The sequence below is a fragment of the Colobus angolensis genome, unplaced genomic scaffold (assembly GCF_000951035.1).
Source record: "Colobus angolensis palliatus isolate OR3802 unplaced genomic scaffold, Cang.pa_1.0 Scaffold26, whole genome shotgun sequence".
Lineage (NCBI taxonomy): Eukaryota > Metazoa > Chordata > Mammalia > Primates > Cercopithecidae > Colobus > Colobus angolensis.
Genome location: NW_012115821.1, coordinates 14,238,525 through 14,254,779, shown reverse-complemented (window position 1 = coordinate 14,254,779; position 16,255 = coordinate 14,238,525). Strand labels below are relative to the sequence as shown.

Here is a 16,255-nt window from a genome sequence, read left to right as displayed (position 1 = left end):
AGCTGGGACTACAGGCACATGCCACCACGCCCAGCAAATTTTTGTATTTTTAGTAGAGACTGAGTTTCACCATGTTGGCCAGGATGGTCTCGAGCTCCCGACCTCGCGATCTGCCTCCCTTGGCCTCCCAAAGTGCTGGGATTACAGGCTCACTCTCTTTCTTTTTTTTGAGACAGTCTTACTCTGTTGCCCAGCTTGGAGTGCAGTGGCGTGATCATGGCTCACTGCAGCCTTGATCTCCTGGTTCAAGCAATTCTCCTGCCTCAGCCTTTCAAGTAGTTGGTACTAATGGTCATTCACCACCATACCTGACTAATTTTTTTTATTATTATTTGTAGTGACAGGGTCTCCCTATGTCGCCCAGGCTCCGATCTTGAACTCCTGGGCTCAAGCTATCCTCCTGTCTCAGCTTCCCATAGTGCTGGGATTACAGAGATGAACCACCTGGCCTACACACCCCTATCTCTCCTTGATTCTTCTTTTTTTTTTTTTTTTTTTGAGATGGAGTCTCCCTCTGTCTCCCAGGCTGGTGTGCAGTGAGGCGATCTTGGCTCACTGCAACCTCTGGCTCCCAGGTTCAAGCAATTCTTGTGCCTCAGCCACCCAAGTAGCTGGGATTACAGGCACACGCCACCATGCCCACCTAATTTTTGTATTTTTAATAGAGATGGGGTTTCACCATGTTGACCAGGCTGGTCTTGAACTCCTGACCCCAAGTGATCCTCCTGCCTTGGCCTCCCAAAGTGCTGAGATTATAGGCGTGAGCCACTGTGCCTGGCCTCTCCTTGATTCTTTTTTTTTTTTTTTGAGACGGAGTCTAGCTCTGTCGCCCAGGCTGGAGTGCAGTGGCCGGATCTCAGCTCACTGCAAGCTCCACCTCCCGGGTTCACGCTATTCTCCTGCCTCAGCCTCCAGAGTAGCTGGGACTATAGGCGGCCGCCACCTCACCCAGCTAGTTTTTTTTTGTATTTTTTAGTAGAGGCGGGGTTTCACTATGTTAGCCAGGATGGTCTCGATCTCCTGACCTCATGATCCGCCCGTCTCGGCCTCCCAAAGTGCTGGGATTACAGGCTTGAGCCACCGCGCCCGGCCTCCTTGATTCTTACAGTCACTTTGTTGGCTGTTTCTGATGCAGCAGCTACCTGCCTTATGGCCAAAGGATGACTTATTCCTTCCCAGGAGGGCAAAAATGTAGAATAGTGTCTGTCCATGCCTCTCCTCATGGGCCACCACCTTGGTCACCCTGGTTAATCAGTAACAACCAGGAGAGAAGCTGCTGGAACTGATCTCTGGGAACTCCCTGGATGGTTTGGTGCAGGAATGTAGTAGGCATACACATGGTAATGTGGATCTGGGCCCTCCTGATGTGAGTAGAGAGGTAAAAGGCCACCATCTCCCTGACCTCTGGGGAACTCGTCCACAAATAAGATGTTTCCAAGATGCTTCTGAAGGTTGCCTAAAAATAGCTGATTTCCACCCCCATAAATGCATCCATTCCAGAGTGCTCCTTCACCAGGACCAGAGAACTGATTTACAGAAGTGACATGAAAACATTCCATCCCAGAATTTGTAGTAGCTCAAGTTAAGTTTCTAGCTATTAAACAAAACAAAACAAAAAACACCCACCCTGCTCACTTATAAGCAGCACTGAGTAATTTTAAGTAGTTTGAGAAAAATGTATGTGGTTTGAGGGTCAGGGTTGTCCAGAGCCAGGACCAGTTATGTGGGAATTGTGATTGGCTGGATTTGAGGAGGAGAAACCCATGGCCCAATTCCAACCCACTGAAATCTAAGCAGATTGTAGGTGGTTTGGCGGACCTGGTAGGCGTTAGTTTATTTTATTCCCGAAAAAGGCCCTCGAGCAACTCATGGGCCTCACGTGGAATCCTGCTGAAAGGCTTCCGTCTCATCTGGCCTTTTCCTCCTCTTAAGGTTCTGCTCCACGTTTTACCCTCGGTGTAACCATGAGGTCTGAAAAGTGTGTCATCTGTGTGATGGTCAGACGTTGTTGATCCTGTGATGCTGTGTAGCATTTCATTTTCCAGGCATGGGGAGTCTCCTATTTCATGTGGATGGGAACCTGGAGGTCTTTGGGCAAGTCGCCATCTTTTTATTGTTCCAAGAGTTTGGTGAAGCGTTTGAACCTTCACCTGTCAAAATCAGTTTTGGAATGAGAACGGCTCTCTCTGTAGCTCCTTAGAATAGCAGGCGGAAGGTATCATTTATCCCAATGAGACCATAAAGGGGGCTTTCCCATGTGAACACCCACCTTGAATTCGATTGGAAACAGAAGTTCTGGGCATTGTATTTTTTGTAAATTTGGCTCAGATTTCAACTGGGTCATATTTCCCCCAAAATCTTTTCAAAAAAAACCTTGTGTCTCATTCCTTTTGACTAGCATTTGTAAGCTGGGTAAAAATAGAGCAAGCTGATTTCATGTTAATGATTTCATGTTAAGTTTATGAATCAAATCTGTGAGTCTGCTTTTGAAAAGCATTTAACATATAACTTGGGAAAGTTAGAGTTTTACAGACTAATGCCTGTGGCTGGATGAGACTTCATAGCTCCATCCAATCCCTCCTGGTGCAAGAGATCAATGCCTTGAGGGTGCCTGGCCACCACCATTACCCCGACAGTATACCCACTATTTATTTATTTATTAATTACCCTTTTGAAGTTTGCTCTTCTCCCTTTAACTTAAAGGAAATTGGCATGGGAACTTGTTTGATCTGGAATTTCTGATAATCAGTACCTAGTAACTCCATAATCAATCGCACTTCAAAACAACAACCAAATAACAGGATAGCTAATCCAAAAAATTCAGTCATGGTCAAGGACTTCCAGCTCAGGAAATGTCTGGTCCCGTGGGGTGAATTCCTTGGATAACCAAGTTCTGTACAGGGCCCGGAGTTTTATGCAGACCATTCATTGCTCCTTGATTGACCACAGGACCTTAAAAGGAGGGCTAGCTTCATGACCACATGACCTGTGTGCTCAGAAGGGCCCTGTGCTTGGTTTATTGCTCTGCTGTTGCTATCTTGAAGTTCTTAATTTTTTTTTTTTTTGGCAGCAGGGAGTTGCAGTTTCAAACAACACTCATTTATTGTCTCACAGTTTCTGTGGGCCAGGAGAGTCCAGCCATGGCTTAAGACCAGGTCCTTTGCTCCGGGTCTCACAAGACTACAAGGAAGGTGCCATCTCGGTTGTATTTTCATCTGAATGCCTAACTAAGGAAAAATCCACTTCATTCAGATTCATTCAGGTTCATTCAGGTTTTTAAAAGAGTCTGTTTCCATGTGATTGTCTCACTGATGGTCCCAGCTTTTTACTAGCTGTTGCTTGGAGGCTAACCTCAGGTTTTAGAGGCTACACTCATATCTCTGCCACGGGGCCTTATGCATAGGCAGTTAATAACACAGCTGCCTGTTTCCTCATAGCCAGCAAGAGAATCTGTCTCCTGTCTGCTAAAGTGGAGTTTCATGCATCATAATATGGTCATGGGAGTAATAGCCCATCACCTCTGCCATTGTTCTATTGGTTAGAGTAAAGGCACAGGTTTTCCCCCACACTCAGGAAGAACCCATGATATAAAGACTTTCAGTAAAGGAGACAACAAACAGAATATGGAATGATCAGAATTACTCTTATGACCCAGACCCAGAGCATCAGCATTACCTGTGAATTTATGGGAAGTTCAAATTCTCCTGTTTCACCCCCGGCCTGTTAAATCAGAAACTTTAAAAGCAAGCCCAGCATTCTGTGGTTTAACATGTCCTTCAGGTGATTTTGACACCTGCTAAATTTTGAGAACCACTGGTCTAGAGGCAGGCAGGTCTTGCTCCCCTAGGAGTTAAGTTTGATGTATCTTCTGGTAATACTGAGAAATGAGCTGGGAAATGGTTCTGAAATCAGGTTATCCTCCCCAGGATCAACAAGGCTCATACTTGCAAAAGAGAGCGAAGAAGAGAAACTAAAAAAAGCAAGAGGCTGTGTGTGAAGCTAGATTCAAACAGTTAAAGACAGCAACACATGGCAAAAGATGGGAATTTGAGGAAGTGGGTAGTGAAAGCAATTCTTGAGCTAAATAACAAGAAAACACAGTGAATTTGTATCTGTTTCCTGTATTTAGGGGCCTGGCTTAAACGTTAGTGATACATTTGGAGAGTAGAAAATGGATGTTGGTGTGAAGTTCTTAAGTTTTGGACAAGGAACTCTGTAATTTCATTTTTCTCTGAGCCCCATGAATTATATAGACAGTCCTGCTTCGAAGTTATTATTTATACAGTTCATTATAGAGAAAGTCCTTGGGAACCTTAACTTTGAGTGAGGATTGCTTGAATTACTTTTTCTTACCAGCCACTCCATGATACTCTTTGTTTTTTCCGGGTTAGATGATCAAGTTTTATTATGACTGAATCTGCAACTGCAAAATTAATTCTGATTAATTAATTAAATTCTGATGATTTCTCTCTGATGGTTTGGGTGTGGGCTCTTAAAGAGGGTCTTTTGTTGCAAGAGGATATAACAATAATCAGGTTAATTAAATAAAGCTGTTACCCTTTCAGTTTTGAGTGGCATGCCACGCACCGCTTATCAGCATGTGAGTTGCTTTTCATGTGGTTGTGGTTGGGTTTCATTAAGTGTAGTTTGGCGTGTATTCAACCAGCGTTCAGGTGTCTCTTGGCGGGTGGCTGGGGAGACACGAAGATGCAGACAGCTCAGTCACTCCCCAGCAAGCGGTTTCAGTTCTGGAGTGAGGTGGGAGCCCAAGGAACTCACACGTAAATGCTGGTGGGAGTGAAGTGCCACCAGCTGTAGAATCTGGTGTCAGAATTATGAGCCAGGAGTTGTCCCACAGGAGGATGAGTGAAGGTCTTCCCATCAAAGGGATGGAGAACACACGAAGAGGTCCAGGGGCTCAGGGCAAGATGTAGTCCAGGAACAAGGAGTCTTTGAGCCTGCAGTGTGGTGGGTGGGAGTGGCAAGAGTGGAAAGCGGATCAGATGGGTGTTGTGTAGGTTCTGAGGTGTGCTGTATGTTTAAGAGCTGACTGTGTGTAGCAGGGACCCTGGTAAATTTGGAAGCACAGAGGTACCTGACGAGGAAGATGGTTCTGGGGTTATGTGAACAGTGATTTGCTTGAACCCGGGAGGCGGAGGTTGCAGTGAGCCCAGATCGTGCACACGTGCACACACGCATACACACACACACACACAAAATCTGGTACACTGTATACTACCAGATTAGCAGGTTGTTACCTCTGGGATGCAGTCAATCCTTTTTATCATCTATATTTGTGAAATGATTTCTTTCAGTTTTTGAGACAGCATCTTACTCTGTTGCTCAGGCTGGAGTGCAGTGGCGTGACCTAGGCTCTCTGCAACTTTGTCTTCCCGGGCTCAAGCGATTCTCCAACCTCAGTTTCCTGAGTAGCTGGGACTATAGGAGTGAGCTGCCATGCTTGGCTAATTTTTTTTTTTTTTTTTTGGTGGAGAGGGAGCTTTGCCATGTTGCCCAGGCTGGTCTTGAACTCCTGAGCTCACAGCAATCCTCCTGCCTTGGCCTCCCAAAATGCTGGGGTTACAGGAGTGAGCTACTGTACCTGGCCATTATTATGGAAAATTTTAAGCATACAGAAAAGTAGAGACAGTGGTGTCTTACGTGCTCATGAACCCATGATCCAGTGACATCCGTTAACAGCATTTTGGAATCATATTTCATCTCTTCTTGTCCTCAAGTGTTTTGTAGCAAATTTCAGCATTACATCCTTTCACTCTTAAGTATCTCAGTATGGTTCTCTAATAGTTGAAGACTCCATTTACATTTATATAAGGAGCATAATTTACACTTGTGTAACCCAAAGGACTGACCAAGCCTGTGCCTCTCTCCGCAGATAGCAAAGCCATTGTGGACGGGAACCTGAAGCTCATCTTGGGTCTGGTGTGGACGCTGATCCTCCACTACTCCATCTCCATGCCCGTGTGGGAGGATGAAGGGGATGATGATGCCAAGAAGCAGACGCCAAAGCAGAGGCTGCTGGGGTGGATTCAGAACAAGATCCCCTACTTGCCCATCACCAACTTTAACCAGAACTGGCAAGATGGCAAAGCCCTGGGAGCCCTGGTAGACAGCTGTGCTCCAGGTAAGTGCCCAGGGCTGCCTAAACAATCTGTCCAGGATGGGGGCATGTGGGTCCCAAACATTCTGGTTTTCAACAGAAATGCTATCGTTGCTTTGATTGGCGTATTTCTCCAGGTCTTGGCCCATTATAAAACGGCTAAGGAAACTAAAACTGGCTCTGTTTACCCTTCCAAGGGCAGATCTTCTAGATATATCCATAGACATGTTTGAGCATCAAGTTGAGCCTTTTATCCAAATTCCAATGAAGGAGTTGGTGCTTAGAAGCAAGACTTGGGTTTAGCTTCCAGACTCCAAAATCCTGTGTCATCCCACATTGGTGCTCAGTTTCTTGTTGGATTTGGAGAAACATTTGGTCCTATTAGGTGGCTTGGCATGAAAATCTAAAAACTTCCATGGAGTGGAAAGTACCCATTTTTATTAACCACTGGTTTGACTATATATGGCATTCTCCACCCTTTTCTTTCTGTGTTACTGTGAAATAGCACTTGGTCAGGATCCAGCTGGAGCCTTTTCCACCCTTGATGGGCTGCTTATTTCTTAGTGGCTGAGTGTATATGAAGGTTGTAATTATTCCCACTGGAGGGTTTAGACTGATGGGTAGAAAGACCAGAGCCAGAGTTTACACACACCCCCTAAAGTTGATTTTAATAAAAAAAAGGTATTAATCATATTTTCCATTTACTGTGTATTCTGTATTTACTGGGCACATTAGATTAGTTAGTTAGTGGTTCTTGACATACTCAAAGCAGAGCTAGTGTAGTTGGGTAGGGGAGGGCTGAAGGCCTCATTCTTCCTTGAGAGCCTATAAGTTGGTGTCATCCAGGAAAAATTCAAAGTGCAGCATTAATTGATTTCCTAATATCCTCTTTTTAACTTCCATTTAAGGACACATTTTAGGATACCTCTTTTCAATTTAAACCTAGGCATTTTTACTCTAGTCCTTTACCTGTTGTGCTTATAAAGCCTTTTAAGATAATTCTAGGTTTGTGCCTTTGAGCAAATGGATTTTTGAATCACACCAGATGCTACTCTAGACTTTTTAAGTATATCCAGGAATAGAGTTAAAAAAAAAAATCCCTCCTGCATAAAGGCACCAGGCTTTTTCCAAGCTTTGTTTATTTTTTAACACCACTCCTTCAAGGAATGGATAATCCCCATCTTCATGCAAGAACATAGCACCTGGAGGAGAAGTCTCAGTGATGGAGGATATTTTATACCCTGGCACACTCATACCTGTGATACTTTTTGCCTATTAAATATATGATTCGCTCAGATTTTAAGAAAAAATCATTCTCTGAATTAAAAGAACAAATGGGGTTAGTTTAGGCACATGGTTTCCTTTAATCTCTTTGGTCAGCTAATGCTAAAAGCATCTTTTGTGTTCTGTTAACAGGTCTGTGCCCAGACTGGGAATCCTGGGACCCGCAGAAGCCTGTAGATAATGCACGAGAAGCCATGCAGCAGGCAGATGACTGGCTGGGTGTCCCACAGGTATGCACAAGTGTGCCAGGTCCTGTGAGGTTGCCCCCACCACTAGCTTGTCCTGTGGATGCCTTCCTGGGTCAGGGAGGCAGCCCGACCTTCTTGGCATTGAGACTTAAAAGAGCATTGCTTGTGACGCGCTCTCATCTTCCTCAGTTTACCCATAATAGTAGGTTCTTATTGACTTAGGTGCTTATAGATCTTAGTGTGTTGGTTTAATGTAGATCATCCAGAAATTTTCATGTCACTCTTCTTTGTCACACACTGGCAAATTTCCTAGTATTTCTTCTCTAAATATTTTGAAGGCTACCTTTAAACCCCAGACTACAAATATGAACCCTAACTATTAGGTTGAGCCATAAGAAATTGATAGTATTTGACCATTTTTCAATCTACATTTTAAAAGGTAATTTTAATCCAGTAGCTTAGGAAAAGTCACAGGACTTAAAACTTTTGGTTTTTTTTTTTTTTTTTTTTGCGACGGAGTCTCACTCTGTCGCCCAGGCTAGAGTGCAGTGGTATGATCTCGGCTTACTGCAACCTCCACTTCCCGGGTTCAAGCAATTCTCCTGCCTCAGCCTCCTGAGTAGCTGGGATTTCAGGTGCACGCCACTGCGCCTGGCTAATTTTTTGTATTTTTAGTAGAGACAGATTTTACCATGTTGGTCAGGCTGGTCTCAAACTCCTGACATCATGATCTGCCCGCCTCGGTCTCCCAAAGTGCTGGGATTATAGGCGTGAGTTACTGCGCCCAGCCGACTTAAAACTTTTAAAAACATGTAAGCCAGGATAATCCACCATTAATGGAAATTCTGGAATAATCTCTATCACCCATAATCCTATCATAGGAATATAACAAGAGGACTCAGAAATCAAGTAAGTCTTGGATACCATCTACAGTAGTCACATTGCTTAGCTGAAGTCTGATCTTCCTAGCTGGGAGGAAAACCAGTGTTTTCTTTCCAGAAACTCCCTCCAACAGTTAGGCACCATGAGTCCCATGTCCAAAGGCTAGCCAGGGAAGATTGCAGGTAGCCAGTGCCATGGGACTGATGGCCTCGCTATAGGCTGCATTGAGGTCTGAGTTCAGTGTATTTTTTAACAGGGTCCCTTGGAAGGTAGAACAACATGCCTGTTTCTTTGGTTTGGTTTTGGAGTCATGTCTCTCCTACATGGCCCATTTGTTTCTTGGCTCGTCCACTCAGGAAGTGGTGTGGTGTGTTTTTCATCTCCGCTTAAACCTAAACTGTCTCCTTTTTACGTTCATGTGATGTTGGCATGGGTGAAGTTGTTGAAGGAGCTGCCGGGAAGAAATGCCAAATCGACACACATCCTACTTTTTATGGAATGTATTGAAGGCGACTGTTCAAACCCAAGTAGCTCTTTTGTTCCTGCAGGCTAATGGTCAGAATGTTTTCTGGTGCTTTTTATCACATGGGGAGGGAAGTTGGACACATCTGTTGTTCGTTGCACATGGTAAACCTGGTTCATGAGACACAGCCTCTGTTCATCCAAGGAAGTGTGATTTACCTCCTTAGCACCATTGCTGGAGGCAGGGAGGACTCTGCATGCTGTTTAGGGCTGGGTCAGGTGATGGTACTGAAATTGAGGTGGTGGCACCTTCAGGGAGGTCACCTGTCCAGGATGGGTCTAGTCTTGCTCCTAAACTGAATGTCAAGAGAAATTCACCCACTCCCTATTTATTTATTTATTTATTTATTTATTTATTTATTTATTTGAGACAGAGTCTTGCTCCGCCACACAGGCTGGAGTGCAGTGGCACGATCTCAGCTCACTGCAATTCGCCTCCTAGGTACAAGCGATTCTCCTGCCTCAGCCTCCTGAGTAGCTGGGACTGCAGGTGTGTGCCACCGTACCCGGCTAATTTTGTATTTTTAGTAGAAATGGGGTTTCACCATATTGGCCAGGGTTGTCTCGAACTCGTGACCTCATGATCCGCCCACCTCGGCCTCCCAAAGTACTGGGATTGCATGTGTTAGCCACTGTACCCAGACTTTTATTTTATTTTATTTTTTTTTAAGGAGACGGCGTCTTACTCCTCTGTCACCCAGGCTGGAGGGCAGTGGCATGATCTTGGCTCATTGAAACCTCTACCTCCTGGGTTCAAGCCATCCTCCTGCTTCAGCCTCTCTAGTAGCTGGGATTACAGGTGTCTGCCACCACACTGGGCTAATTTTTATAGTTTTAGTGGAGATTGGGTTTCACCATGTTGGCCAGGCTGGTCTCAAACTCCTGACCTCAAGTGATTCTCTTGTCTCGGCCTCCTAAAGCAATGGGATTACAGTCATGAGCCACCACCCCTGGCTTCCCTATTTTTTTAATGGCTCCTAGTATATTGAGATCACATATCTAATATTTATATGTTTTTTCTTTTTTATTTACCTTTTTTAATTAGTAGAGTTAATACAGATACAGACCATGAATATATGAGGGAAGGAAAAAGCTGGTTAACCTGTGCACTTTTTTGTAACATGCTCTCATCCTGTGTGTGCTTCTTTCTTCATTTTCCTGACTTGCCATAGTTTATCCTTTTATCATTTTTGAAAACTTTGACCAGAGGAGTAAATGGACTTTTGGGGAATGGGGAAGACAATGAACTTTCGGAAGTTACATGCAGAATTTTTTGGAGAGGGGCCCCTAGCTTTCAAAGGGGTCTGCAATTTCTCAAAAATGGTTAAAAACACTGATGTTGGTCTATTGGTTTAATGTAATTTCACTTAATTGAGAAGCTGACTCAGTTTCCTAGTATTTGTAGTGCTTGATTTAAGAGGCATTTGCAAACACTTCAATAGTTGCTAAGTGATGTGTTCTGGGTGTTCATCCACTATGTCATTATCCTAGGTCATCACTCCTGAAGAAATCATTCACCCGGATGTGGACGAGCACTCGGTTATGACTTACCTGTCCCAGTTCCCCAAAGCCAAGCTGAAGCCAGGGGCTCCTCTCAAACCCAAACTCAACCCGAAGAAAGCCAGGGCCTATGGCAGAGGTGAGTGTTGGTCCTCTGATGTTGTGTTGGAGACGTGTCCTCTGGTGTTGGAGATGATTTCATGGTTTCAAGAGTGATGTTCTCGGAAACAAAAATATATGGGTGTAATCCTCAAAGATACCCCAAGCCTTCTTTATAACACATTTTATGACTGTTTTATTCTGCCTTGTTTTTCTAAGGCTTTAAAAAATCCTTCTGCTTAGATGGAAAGGGCAAGTTTGCGGCTTGGTGATTTTAGTGCAGTAGCCCATTGCTCCCATTTTTCAGAAGAAGAATCACGGGGTAGGGAGTCAGGGTTGTTTGGTCTTGCCCCAGATCACTATAGTCAGTGATGGGGGTGGGCCATCTGGCTGCTGATTCATTTCTCCTTCTGTTACGCTAAGACTGCCTCAGATTTCCAGCCGGAGTGGGAGCTATTGTTAACCCCTGGCAGATACTTCCTTGCTAAGACATCCTGTTTATGACTGTGAGGCAGCTGCAAGAACACCGTTCTGCTCAGAACATTATAGTGGGTAGAAGCCATTTCAAGGCGTTTGGCGTTGTGACTGGCACCTGACTTCAAGCACACTAGCTTTGTGAAGAGAACAGTTACATGGCTGCAAAGTGTGGTTTCTGGTAAAGATCAACACGGCCAGATACAACTTAACGCCTTTTCTATGGGGCAGGGGAAGGAGTGCGTTTTATTTCTCATTTTTCTTTTTTTTTTGAGACGGAGTCTCGCTCTGTCGCCCGGGCTGGAGTGCAGTGGCCGGATCTCAGCTCACTGCAAGCTCTGCCTCCCGGGTTTAGGCCATTCTCCTGCCTCAGCCTCCTGAGTAGCTGGGACTACAGGCGCCAGCCACCTCGCCCGGCTAGCTTTTTGTATTTTTTAGTAGAGACGGGGTTTCACCGTGTTAGCCAGGATGGTCTCGAACTCCTGACCTCGTGATCCACCCGTCTCGGCCTCCCAAAGTGCTGGGATTACAGGCTTGAGCCACCGCGCCCGGCTCATTTTTCATAATTAAGAAAATATCAGCTGGGTGCGGTGGTTCACGCCTATAATCCCAGCACTTTGGGAGGCCGAGGCAGGCGGATCACCTGAGGTCAGGAGTTGGAGACCAGCCTGGCCAACATGGTGAAACCCCGTCTCTACAAGAAATACAAAAATTATCCAGGCGTGGTGGTGGGCACCTGTAATCCCAGCTACTCAGGAGGCTGAGGCAGGAGAATTGCTTGAACCTGGGAGGCAGAGGTTGCAGTGAGCTGAGATCATGCCACTGCACTCCAGCCTGGGTGACAGAGTATGTGAGCCTCCATCTCAAAAAAAAAAAAAAAGAAAATGTTATCCCAGTGGGATAACAGTTATATACACAATATTCTGTATATCTTCTCCCAGAATTGACAGTTGTTACCATTCTAGATTAATGGTTTTCTCTTGCCCTTTGTGTGTATTTGCATATGTGTTTGTGTGTATGATTGCTGAATTATTTGAAAATAAGTTGCAAGCATGATGACAGTTCTGTCCTCAGTACATCACTAAGCTTCTCCTAAGAATAGGATATCCTCTTGCATAACCATAGTACTCGTTGGCCGTATGTAAGAAAATTAACAATGGTTTCATATAGTCTAATATTGTTTGTGTTCGAATTTCCCTATTGTCCTAAGATTGTCTTTTATAGTTGTTGTTTTACAAACTAAGGTCTGATTAAGGTTCACTTACTACATTTGTTATTTCTCTTTAGACTCTTTTCATGCTAAATAATTTCCCCAAACTTTTTTTTTTTTTTAAATGACACTGACTTTCTGAACAGTTAAGGGCGTGTGTCTTGTAGGATGTTCCTTCCCTACATATGTTCCCTTTGAATAAAGCATTTTCCTGCTTGGTATCAGCTTAGTGGTTTTTGTTTGTTTGTTTGTTTGTTTGTTTTTGAGACAGAGTCTCGCTCTGTTGCCCAGGCTGGAGTGCAGTGGCACGTTCTCAGCTCACTGCAACCTCTGCCTCCTGGGTTCAAGCAGTTCTCCTGCCTCAGCCTCCCGAGTTGCTGGGATTACAGGCGTCCACCACTATGCCTGGCTAATTTATGTATTTTTAGTAGAGATGGGGTTTCACCATGTTGGCCAGGCTGGTCTCCAACTCCTGGCCTCAGGTGATCTGCCTGACTTGGCCTCCCAGTCAGCTTATTCTTAAGATGACACATGGCTAGAGCAGTGGTGCTGACCACGTGCTGTTCTCACCTCAGTGGCCGGGTCTTCTTATCTGACTTTTTGGGCATGATATAGACCAGCAGATAGTTCTGGAAGGAACCCCTTACCATTTGAGGTTCTGTTTGCAGTGAGGTGTGAGGTCTGTGACATCACTTGTGTTATGTAGGGACTAGGGACTTCAAAGCCCACCTCCCATTCACAGTCACTTGAAGGTTGGCATGTCCTCACTTGCTTTAAAAGTGCTTTCTTTGGCCTGGTTTGGTGGCTCATGCCTGTAATCCCAGCACTTTGGGAGGCCAAGGCGGGCAGATCACGAGGTCAGAAGATTGAGACCATCCTGGCTAACAAGGTAAAACTCCATCTCTACTAAAAATACAAAAATTAGCTGGGCGTGGTGGTACAAGCTTGTAGTCCCAGCTACTCAGGAGGCTGAGGCAGGAGAATTGCTTGAACCCGGGAGGCGGAGGTTGTAGTGAGCCAAGATCGCGCCACTGTACTCCAGCCTGGGCGACAGAGTGAGACTCCATCTCAAAAAAAAAAGAGGGGGGACTTTCTTTAAGGTATACTACAGGTGGTGGCTGGAATGAGGAATCTCTGACTGTAAAGATTATGCTTCCTTAATGGCAAAACAGTTGCAAACAACCAAGTAAATCCTTTGTCAACCAGATTGGTCAAATGGACTGAATCTAATCAAGGCATAATGTATGTTTGTAATAACCTTATCAGTGGCTGTCCGGCTTCCCTGTTGTTAATGTGAGACGGTTTCCTTTCACGGTGCTATTTTCTAGGAAATGATCACTTGTTATGGTTCAGGAATGTGGCTGGTCATTGCCATTTCCTTCATCTGCCTCTTAGCAAGTGTGGTGCACTTGTGGAGGAAACACACCCTTTTTTAAAAAAAATTTTTTTTTATATGTGTGCATTTTGCATTTTTTTAAATTGTGGGAAAATGGCCATAACATAAAATTCACTATCCATTTTTAAGTGTGGCATTAAGTGCAAACACCACTGCTATCCATCTCCAGAACTTTTTCAACTTCCCAAACTGAAACTCCATACTCATTAAACAATAACGCCCCATTCTCCCCTCCCCTCTGCTCCTGGTAACCTTTATTCTACTCCCTGTCTCTGTGAATTTGCTTATTCTAGGTACGTCCTAGAAGTGGAATCATATGCTTTCTGTTAGGTACCTCCTAGAAGTACAGTCACATGCTGTCTTTTTTTCTCTGGCTTACTTCACTCGTCATATGTTTTCAGGATTCATCCATGTTGTAGCATGTATCAGAATTTCATTCCTTTTTAAGGCTGAATAATATTCCTTTGTATGTCTATATTTTGCTTATCCATTCGTCTGCTGATAGACATTTAGGTTGCTACAATCTTTTGGCTATTGTGAATAATTCTGCTATGAAAACATGGGTGCACAAGTGCTGTTTGAGACCCTGCTTTCAATTATTTTAGGGATATACCCAGAAGTGGAATTGGTGGATCATATGGTAATCCTATATTCAGCTTATTTTTCAGGAGGAAGTGGCCTCACTCTGCTTTTTAAAGTAGGAAGAAAAAATGGTCATATTAGGTGACAGGGTCACAAGGCCACATGGGTGGGGCTGTGAGATATTGTTCTTGTCATGTGGTGAGATGAAAGCCAGGGTCAGTTTTGGTCTCCTCTGTGTGACCACATTGCTTCCTTTCTGCCACCTGAGCCCAGGAAGAGAGACAGTTTCATCTCGTTTCTAAAAGATTTGAAAGTGTTGTTTTATTTTTTATTTCCTGGTTGTTTAATAGATGCCAGTTGCCAGCCAGTTAGCATTTGTCGATCTATTCACTGAGCCCTACCTTGGATCTATTCACTGAGCCCTACCTTGCTTAGTTCCAGTGGGTTGAAAGGAGAGAGGGCTGGGGTGAGGTGGACCTCCAGCCACAGATCTTTGTGGTGGGCTTCCTTTCAGGGTTAACTATGTGAAAAGCATTTGTCCATAAGCTAATCAGAAATCTTTGTAAAAATCTAGTTCTCTATGAAGCATTTACTGTAGAGCAATCCTTAAGCATCCTTCTATCTGAGTAATCAGAGGGGGGCCAGTTGTCTTCTTTCATGGTAAGCAAAGCTCCACAGGAGTTCACAGAGTAAGGGTGTGGTTCAGCCTCCTAACCAACCATGGTTAGCCACAGGTGGCCAACCCAAGCCCAGACCTTTGACAAGCTGCAGAGTAAGTTGTTTCTTTTAGGCTGCTGGAGTCAGGCAAAGTGGGACTTTTAGTATTTTAGGTGCATGTTTATTTGCTTATTTTTGTTGTTGTCATTTTGAGATAGAGTCTCACTCTCTCTCTCAGTGTAGGGTGTTATGATGCCATCACGGCTAACTGCAGCCTTGACCTTCTGGGCTCAAGTGATTATCCCACCTCAGCTTCCCTAGTAGCTGGGACTACAGGTGTGCACCACCATGCCCAGCTTATTTTTTTAATATTTTATTTTGAGACCAGCCTGGCCCTGTTGCCCAGGCTGGTCTCAAAATCCTGAGCTCAAGCAGTCCCCCTGCCTTGGCCCCCCAAAGTGGTAGGATTACAGGCATGAGCCACCATGCTTGGCCATTAGGTGTATGTGTAAATCCATTTGCTTATATCAGTTACATAACCTGACTGTTATGTAAATCTTAAGCAAAAGAAAAATATATGAAATAAAATTTGAAACTCACCTCCCAACTGCCAATCTCATTTCTGCCTTCAAAGTTTGAGGTATTTATTTCCAGCCTTTTTTCTATGCTGAGTTAAACTGTGTATCTTTTTTGCTTTGCATTTCTTCCTGAGCAGTGTGGGAAGGCTACCTTTTAGACTTTATTTGTAATTCTTTATAATTTTTGCCTTACGTTCTTTTTGGGCAGAAAGATTATCTTATTATATAACAGTCTACGGCCATTTTTTCTTAAACTAAATTATTGGGAAATGAATAGAAATCCAGAGTGTAGTAGCAAATGACCTAGTATCTTTAACAGATTTGTAGCAAGGAAAAGGAAGTGATGGAGAGACAGCCAGAGGTTAAATGAGACTTAAGAGACTTAGCAACCATTTGTAATATGTGACCTTATTTGGATGCTATTCCAACTGATGGTTAAAAAAATTCATGATAGCCAGGTGCTGTGGCTCACACCTGTAATCCCAGCACTTTGGGAGGCCAAGATGGGTGGATCATGAGGTCAGGAGATCGAGACCATCCTGGCCAATGTGATGAAACCTCGTCTCTACCAAAAAATACAAAAATTAGCTGGGCGTGGCAGTGCATGCCTGTAATCCCAGCTACTTGGGAGGCTGAGGCAGGAAAATCGTTTGAACCCGGGAGGTGGAAGTTGCAGTGAGCGGAGATCGCACCACTGTACTCCAGCCTGGTGTTGGAGCTAGACTCCATCTCAAAAAAAAAAAAAAAAAAAAAAACATGATAAAG

At 44.2% G+C, this 16,255-nt stretch overlaps 1 protein-coding gene across 6 annotated transcripts in view; it reads left to right on the top strand.

The window, feature by feature from the left end:
- Nucleotides 1-16,255, top strand: part of FLNB (filamin B, beta) — a 179,109-nt gene that overhangs the window by 75,998 nt on the left and 86,856 nt on the right. For 4 of the 6 annotated variants that reach the window (XM_011947240.1, XM_011947239.1, XM_011947237.1 and 1 more), the window contains exons 2-4: nt 5,894-6,142; nt 7,535-7,632; nt 10,486-10,633. In XM_011947240.1, the coding sequence (XP_011802630.1) occupies nt 5,894-6,142; nt 7,535-7,632; nt 10,486-10,633 (495 nt within the window). Of the gene's footprint in view, nt 1-5,893; nt 6,143-7,145; nt 7,338-7,534; nt 7,633-10,485; nt 10,634-16,255 lie in introns of those variants that run through there. The other 2 variants (XM_011947242.1, XM_011947241.1) reach the window with 2 other exon arrangements.